Source organism: Carya illinoinensis, chromosome 1, assembly GCF_018687715.1.
Source record: "Carya illinoinensis cultivar Pawnee chromosome 1, C.illinoinensisPawnee_v1, whole genome shotgun sequence".
In the NCBI taxonomy this organism is placed as follows: Eukaryota; Viridiplantae; Streptophyta; class Magnoliopsida; order Fagales; family Juglandaceae; genus Carya; species Carya illinoinensis.
The window spans coordinates 32,133,203-32,142,505 of NC_056752.1; the positions used below are offsets into that span (position 1 = coordinate 32,133,203).

The 9,303-nt window shown below is 34.6% G+C and overlaps 1 protein-coding gene across 1 annotated transcript; it reads right to left on the minus strand.

Moving 5' to 3' along the window:
• LOC122287225 lies at positions 1-1,035 on the minus strand. Its single transcript, XM_043095477.1, has one exon. It carries the CDS (start codon positions 1,033-1,035, stop codon positions 1-3), a length of 1,035 nt encoding a protein of 344 aa, XP_042951411.1.
• Between the last annotated feature and the right edge of the window lie 8,268 nt (positions 1,036-9,303).

A 9,303-nucleotide genomic window follows, 5' to 3' on the forward strand; every position in this document is an offset into this window, starting at 1 on the left:
CTAAATGCTATACAGTTTAGCCATATTGTTGAAGGGATTGAAGCCGTCACTTGCCAGGCCAAGCCTAACATTGCGAGCATCCTTTGCGAACCAACTATGGTCCTCATCAAATCTCTTCCAGGACTCTGCGTCTGCAGGATGTCTCATACTAGACTCATCAATTGGCCGTTCCTCTTTATGCCATCTCATATCACGGGCTATATTTGTAGTCATGAAAAGACGTTGCAATCTTGGCTTCAAAGGAAAATGCCTCAACACTTTTTGAGGGATAAGACGAGCCCTGTGTCTATTAGGCACCCACCTTGAAGCCTTACATGTAGGACATTCATTAAGATTAGCATTTTCCTTCCAAAATAAGATGCAATCATTGGGACATGCATGAATTTTGTGATAATTCATACCCAAACCCCGCTCCAATGACTTTGATTGCTCATATGAATGTGGCAATTCAGAATCAGGAAAGGCTGTCCGCAACAAGTTAAGTAGCATATCAAACAACTTTATTGACCACCCACCAAGTATCTTAATGTGTAATAACTTCACAATGAATGACAGTTTTGTGAATTTTGTACAACCAATAAAAAGTGGACGTCGGGCATCCTCTAGTAGCTGCTCAGAAGATGAACTTGGAAAGGGATCTGGTATTGATCCACCAGTTGGCAATGGATTACTATGATCTTGGGGAACATCAACAAATGTACCTGCCCGAATGTCATCTAACATATGGTCCATGTCATCAATGCAGTCATCGGCATAATCAGCAACACTATCATCGTCGTCGTCATTGAAAGTTCGTGTTTCCTCCTCCCCATGAAAGATCCACTGGGTATAATTTAGATTGATCCCTTTCATGAACAAGTGAGTCTCCACATCAAATATAGGCAAGAAGAGAGTGTTACAGCATGAACGACATGGACATCGAATGCGATCACTTCCTCCGGAATGGTTTCGTGCCAGGTTGAGGAAAGTGTTAACCCCCTCGGCATATGCAGGTGATCGAAGACTATTGGGCAAGTGCATCCAGCATTTGTCCATCTAAAATGGTTGAAATCAGCATATTAGTTAATCGGTTTCCCTTTAAGGTTCAATTTAGCTATACAACAGATGGGTAAAGAATAAGAGAATGTGCAATGGAAGGCAAAATTAGCAGCCAACTCGAAGCAACATGTAGTGGCTCGCAAGAGAAGATGGAGGTGATTATACTAATCGGGGCTGTCATGTTTGTAGTTGTGGAATGACAAAGGTTGTGTTGAACATTTTGGTGTGTCTATGCTAGGAGTATTGAAGTGTTGCAGAATATGTCATCATGTTAAACATGGTAATATCTGGATATTTGTTGGTATATGGCGCACTAATGCATATAAAGATGCTAAGAAGAAAGGCTATTGATATGGAGGTTGTATAAGCATGTTGTTGGTATACTTGAGTACTTAAATTATTTATAAGGAAGACAATGATTTAATGAATCAATTGCAAATATATAACAAGAACTGCACTTGTAAACGAAGGTACTTGGGCAATAATAGGGAGGTTGTGAAAAAGGATGGATGTGTCATAAGATATGGATTAATATTTAATGACACATTCATGGACGACTTGTAGATCCAAACTCCCAAATGAACATGTATATCATGGACGACGTTTCCCCAAATTCATCCTCCAATAGGTAGAAGGCTGGATGTAGCCATAAAGTCAAACGAGGTTTTAATTTTGGAGTTGCCGAAGCCTGATGTGATAGTGGGGGGGAGGCTTTTATCTAATAACCATATGTAACAGTGAGGATAGAAAGACACTAGCATGACCAAATACTGTGCAAGGAATGATCATCCATGCATGTCATATGGTGTTTTCTATGTCAAAAATCCTCCTAAAGTGAATCTAAAGGGATAAAATAATAATATGACATTCACGTTTAGATATCAATGAAAACACATAATAAGAAAAGTGAATATTATAGATACACATTAATACATTATTCATTTCTGACACATCATCCACCATCCAACTTGAATAACAAAGATAGATAGTGAAAATGGTGCAATTTCCAGAAATAAATATTGGACTTTAGGACAATATTTGGGAAGGGTAATATCCAAAACTTTACGAAATTACCTTGACGCACAAACTTACATGTAAATATACTCATAATAGTGCTGGACTTAAAATATTAGTCTCACAAAACCAATTTCACAAAAACCAATTGGAAGGTAGCATTGATACATTTAACATGTAAAGAAATCAGTGGCCGAAACCCATGCTGGAAAAGTATATTTCCAATATACTACCATAATGATACCTATTCAGTGGAGTTGCACCACTGATGTACAATCTCTTCAGTGGAGTTGGCAATGTTTTAGCACTTGAATAAAAACACAACAAGCAAAGAAAGTTATGAATATTCGATTAAAATAAATTGGTCAAACCAATTGCATTATGTGTTCCCCTTATGGATTTGGACTTGGCAATATTAAGTAAGACCAAATACCTTTTCATAGGATGGCGGCTTTTCTAGAATTTAACTCAAAAACTATATTTTCAAAGTAAGCCGTTATATAAGAGTAACGTATACATGTAAAAGAAGCCACATGCTACGACAACTAGGCTTGGCCGTCACAATCCATGCTATTTGTGAGCCGACTAGCATGGTTTGTTCCTCAAATATAACACATATCAGTCAAGGAATGAAATTGTTGTTACTTATTTATGTCTACAGTAATTACCTCAAAAAGGACTCCGGTGACCAAGATAATACGAAGATGCTTGCTCCCAAAGCTCCCAACTATTGCAGTTCACCTCATCCTTCAAATTTTCCTACTTACAAAAACAATGATGGCATTTGTTTAGGAAACAACTATGCGTAATAAATAACAGGCAAGACTACAGTTCATAAAAACCTATACGTATTAAATTTCCATAGAACCTAATTTCAATACCAGAAACATATATATAGAGACCAATATTAAAGATGGTTCAGATGTGTGTAATCCGTTCAGAAATGCTTGTCCAACACGCATATGTTAAGAGTAGTCAAATCGTTGCTTTAAGAGATTTGTATAGTTTAATTATGGACGGAATTGAGTATTTAAATAGGAAGTAGGAACTTGTCATCAAATATGTAGGGCATTATTACACAGCGTAAATTTTTGTTTTCAAAATATGTTTTGAACATTAAAGGTTCCAAAACAACCATATATTGTTCCCTACAAGGTTGGTTACTTAAAACAACCTGTAACCTAGAAATATTGTTGTGTGGTGATCCAAAGATAATGAGTAGCTCTAATTAGTAATAGGTTTTGGAAGGATAATAAAGGTAGAATCAAGATGAGATCAACTATGGGAGGATCGGTGAGCAGTTAAATCAAAAGAAAGAAAAGAGAAACTTCATCATTTGTCTTTATGGTATTAGATTTTTAATAGTTGTTCATAAGTTTAGATAAGAGGAAAGCCACTGTATTTATTGTAAGAATCGCGAAACATTTCCAAGACAGTAAAAGAAAAACATTGGATAAAGGGGAAATATTGTCAAATGAAAGTAAAACAGTATAAGATAGAGGGTGGCTAGATTCTTCATAGAAGGGAGCAAAGTTATAAAAGAGGCTACAAATAGAAATTAGAAGAGTAAAAAAAAATATGGTTACAAATTTCAAGAGATTTAGTATGTGCTTGGGAGAGAGCAAGAGAGTTTAGGAGTGATCAAAACCCAACAAGGTCCTCCACATCAGGCTAGAATAACACAAATTCTAGATATTTTGAAAGCCAAGCCACAAGCAACAAAAGCCCATATATTGAGTTCAAGGGTTTTGTTCAATTTAAAGTAGAGAAGTTAATGATCATGTGGTGATTCTAAGGTAGCAACATTATTAAAGTTTATGCTGAAAGAATCAAAGCTGGATTTTTCGGAATCCAGCTGTTTTTTAATGCCCAGCATACACATTGACCACAAATTATTTTGTGCAACCATACCACAACTAAAAAATAATTTCCAAAGAAGAGAAGGTTGGGGCAACAAAAATCTGACAATTCCAACTTATTATTTTACAGCACAATTTAATAGTTATGAGCTGTGTGTGTATGTTTTCAAGTAGCCAGACATTTGGTCTTACATGGTTCATCCTTAGCACACAACACATTCATGCAAATAAAAGTGTATTCAACATAGTAACTCCATGTTCTCATGCATTTTCAATCCAACAACCGCTTCAAATAAGCATACCTTGTCCAATTCTAACATAGAAATTAATACACCAATTCTGTCTATGCCATCAATTCTGTCTATGCCATTAAATTTTTTGAGAATTGAAACTCAATATACACCAAGCTACCAATTTACAACCACAACCACCTCTCTTAGTCTAAGAGAGAAAGACACCGCATCATTCAGCCACAAACATATATTAGCCCATAAAAGAGATATATTATAGGGTGAGGCTATTGTGCTGCCCAGCTTTTATTGCTCGGATCCAATAAAAAACTACCTTTCGTTGCTCTTCTAATTCAACAGCTCCTAAAAAGATACCTTAATGTAAGATAATGTGTTGGTAATATCAGAAAATTAATGGGTTAGAAGATGATACAAATGACATTATTGGTCATGCCCTGGCACATCAACTATAAATGATAATTACTTGGATCAGCCAGCCAAAGATTTTGTGAAGAGAATGAAGGTGCAATTATTTAAGCCATTATATTTAGTTATAGCATATGTGTTTTTATGGATTTTTTACTGCATAAACTGTTAATTATTTTATATTTCACAGTAATATATGAAGATTCTCTTTAATCATCTTGGTTTATCTACCTGATTAAGTAATATGAGTAGGTAGCTAATCACAATGTGGTGTATTTTAGTGATTAAAGAGAGATGTCAGTGATACCAAAGTTGAAATTGCATAGTAATCTCAAATATCTTGACAAAAAATGTACACACATAAACCCATAGAGAATTAACAGATCTACTAAACTACACAACAAATGATGATAATTTGTAACTATTTCTATTGTCCTTTACTTGCTGATTAAATTACAGACATATTGTAGTTGAAGGTATTACAGCTTTTGGTTTTGGGCAGAAAGAACTAACAAAAGTTCACTACTTACCTCTTAGGATTGCGAGGTGGATCGATGGAGAGGAAAATAGGATTAAATCTTCATGGGAGACCTGCAACAGCAGTATGTAATAATGGATATGAGTGGTAAGTGAATGATTTGGAAATCATTGAAAGAATTAATACAAACACTTTTCAAATTAAAAACTCTAACTCTAACATGCATTAATATTATTTTGTTTGGTAGCTGTCTCTGAAATTGATACTAGTGGAATTAGCATGCTTGAAGAGATAAAAAAGGCTATTGATAGAAGAGCGCTTAAGGTACATTCTTTAAATATATTTACTCTTTGACTTTTTTCATTAAATAGATAAATGTTATACCTCTTCTCTTCCCCTATTCATATTGCCTATTAAGTTATGAAATTTTCCTTTCATCAATATATATGTTTAGATGGGACTACACAAATCCAAAATTGTTGAAAACATGGGTGAAGAATGTATCTACAGACAGTTGGAGAGGCAGTTGCAGGATGCAAATACATGCTTCAAAACAGCAAATCCAACCCTGTGATAGAAGCAGAGACATGGAACCTCACCTGCGCTCTCCTATTGTCTACTAATGAAGGAGACTTTCATTAACTAAAGTATGCCATATGGGTGTATCATATGCAATTATAAAAGAGATATCAACATATTGGACTCATTGAGTCAACAAAAGATTGATTTTCATTAACCTTAATGTTTAATTGAGTTGTTGGTATTTTCTTCCATTCAAGATTATGTAAGCTGCATAATTATATATAGGATAGAAGAAATCTACAAAGGCAAGAATTTTGGGGTTGCAATAAGCACTCAACGGTCTATTCTTTTAGTAAAATCATGACCTAAAACTAAATTGTGGGGAATAAAGATCAAATAAGACTATTAATAAATTCATAAGGAGTATCTAACCCAATAAATTAGCGAGAAACAAAAGTCACAAGTATAGCTCTAAACAAATCAACCAAACCAATCAAATCAAATCACAAAAATAGATCATTATGTAGAAGTGACCCACTACATGCAGATATGGCTATTTGCATGAAGGAGTTTTCGCCACGGGTTTGTCAGAAATAATTGTCTCAGAAAATCAATTGGGGCAAATTTTAGATGCTATGGCAAATATGTGTAATGCCCCAAGGGAGGCCTAAATCACATATGAGATTTACTTTAAAAGGCTAGTTAATGATACCCAATGAAGCCCCATTGATTGATTATGTGCTGGACTTAAAAGTGCCAAAAGTATCTCTTGTGAGATAAAGAAATGCTGAAAATAGCATATACCATTTGCAGAGAATCTATTTTTTCTTCGCAAATACTGATTAGCATTCGAAAAAAAATAATTGTGACAAATTTGAATATGTTGCACCCTAAAAATAAAACCATATCCTAAATATAAAAACTGGCACAACCTATGGCTCAACGTAAGTCCATTCAAAAGTACTACTGTTCTTTTTTACAAACTCAATAGACATCCAAAGTTATTAAATTGATCTGTCTAACAAAGATTATGAGCATTACCAACGAATAGTTTCAATTACTATTTCCAGTCAAGAAACAATTCTCAATGTTTATAATAAAATTACAGTATCACTTCAGCAATATCATGCATAATATTATAAATCCAATATGATTTTATTTTTGTTTATGGCAGTAGCAACAAGGAAAGACTGATGAGTTTAGAAAAGAAAGTGAAAAAACAGTTTCTGGTATGCTAGCAGAACAACTTATGCAAATAATGTAAAACCATAAAAATTTATTGAGATTGATGAATGCAAAGGTCTCCTAAGTTCCACCAATCATCACATTATCATTAATAAAGATAAAAACAGAGAATAGATATGATGGAACTTGTGAGTTACAACATGGCAGATCATTTGAAATGAAAATTAAGTAAATTGGATTTATAGGTCAGCTGGCTGGTTAAATGGTCATAGACTTATCTACCTCAATGAGGAAAAGATGCAGGAAAAAGCCTACAAAGAGCTAGAGATGTTTGAAAAATCCAAGAAGAGCCTAATTAAAGTGAGAATACAAGAAATCACCATGCACAAGCATGGTGAGCAGAACAGAAAAACACTAGCAAGACAAACTCATGAGTTAGAAAGAATATTGGGTGCATCCTTCATTTGGCAAAATGTAATATTTGCAATCTACATCAAAGAAATAATTGGAATAAATAATGTACTAAACATATACTGCTTCTCATTCATTGGAAAAAAGTTCTTGTTGAAGTGCATTTGCTTCTCAAAAGAAACCATACTCAATGATAAAAATTAACAAAAACTTGTAAATCATTCCAGACGTCTTTGTGGCACTAGACATACACAACAAAGTGTATCTATGACCAAGGCATCGAACTCATATACTTTAATTGTTAGGTGATTTAAGTTTTAAAATTTCCACCTCTATAGCAACTTAGCAACTTGTATGAACAAAAAAAAAAAAAAAAACAAAAATCATTTCAATGCATCATAGACCATAATGTTCATCATCAAAATATATATTGGGTGCATCTTATACAATTTGTTCAAAAAGATAACAAATTTAGGAAAATAGTTCATTGAAAGATGTACCTATTGCATTCACATTGGAATAAGCAAGAAAAGCAGCATTTTAGTTTTACCTGATATACATAAACTTCCAATTTTTCTAGGCTATTCAAAACCTAACGGAAAATCTAGATAATTAGTCATCTAATTACGGATTTCAAGCAAAAGGGTATGTCAATCAGCAGTTACGGTGCAAATTAAAACTATCACCCTGCAAATTATGAACATGTACTAAACCAACATCTACACGTAGAAAAAATGCAGACATAAATAAAAAAAAAAAATTGTGAAAGAAAATTGCAGCTTTCAGATTCCCACATCTATAATAACGTCTACATGCTAATAAGCTCCCATTTTTGCAAAGCAACGAGCGCGGATGAAGGGGGAGAGAGAGGAAAATGAGTAGAATCAATACCTGTGGTGACGGAAGGACTACAACAATTGTTAGGTTTGACAATGGCAACGTCTGATGCAAAGAGAAACCGGTGTCCCAAATCACTCCGACAGTAACCACACACCCACACAGCGGGATTGGGAGGAAACGAGGACCGTGGCTTCTGCGGAAGGGAAATGAGGTGGTGGAGATTCTAGGGTTCGGAATGTAGGCGACAATGGAGGTAGATTTCCAGCCGAAGATATGAAGTTGGTCTCCTGGGCACTGAAGGTAGGAGAAATGGGCAAGAGGCGCGAAGTGGAGAAGTCTGAACTCGGTAACAGAGGTTTCGGGGGGGAAAAAAAAAATTCTCTTCCGTTTTCATGCCTATAGCCAGTAGCAACGATATTAGCCCGCTGCAAGAAGTATTTTTTGTTTTTGCAATGCATATTGTTGTCACTATAGATTCAAATTTTGCTGCAAAAAACTAAGTGAAGCGCCCCACTTCATTAAACCATATATCGATGTAAAAATATTGCAAGGAGTAATATTTCGCTATAAAAGATTATCTATTGCAGCGATTTTAATTGCAACATAATAAAAAACGCTGCAAAAGGCCTAATTTCTTGTAGTGTTACTTGCAATTCGAGGCCATAATTTTCATTTTTTACAAAATTGATACATGAATTTTAAGGTAGTTTCAAATAGGTGCTTCAGACAGTTTTTCATTAGTAAATTAAAAACAGTGACATGTCATTCTCAGACCAGAGACTCACATATGGCATATAGATGCTGCGTGTCAGTCACATCATTAGCAAGTGGTATTGAATTATAAGTTTCTTAAAAGTCATATATCCATTTTACAAAATTGAAAATCAAAATCTCAAATTGCAGAAACGTAAAACCCATGTATTTTTTATTTATATATATATATATATAACAAGACATTCATTCATTCTCCACAAAAGGATTCCTTACAAATAGAATTTTTATCAAGCCAAATGGCATGACTTACAAAAGAATGACAAAAATCCCAACACATCACAATGTCATCAACTGCTCTTGCATATCTAGCCAACTGATGAGCAGCGAAATTATCCAGCCGTTTCACATGCTCAACTCTTGCTTCTTGAAAACCTCGCATAAGCCTGCGAATATTTTGTAAAATAAAATCAAAGTCTGTTAGAACCTCAGAATTATCATTGAAAGCCTTGACAAGTATCAAACAATCAGTTTCTTACAAAACTTTTGGAACACCCCATTGAGCACACAACTATAATCCCCTTAACAA

Coding starts and splice junctions, on each gene's coding strand:
- LOC122287225 (XM_043095477.1), bottom strand. CDS start 1,035: ATGGACAAATGCTGGATGCACTTGCCCAATAGTCTTCGATCACCTGCA.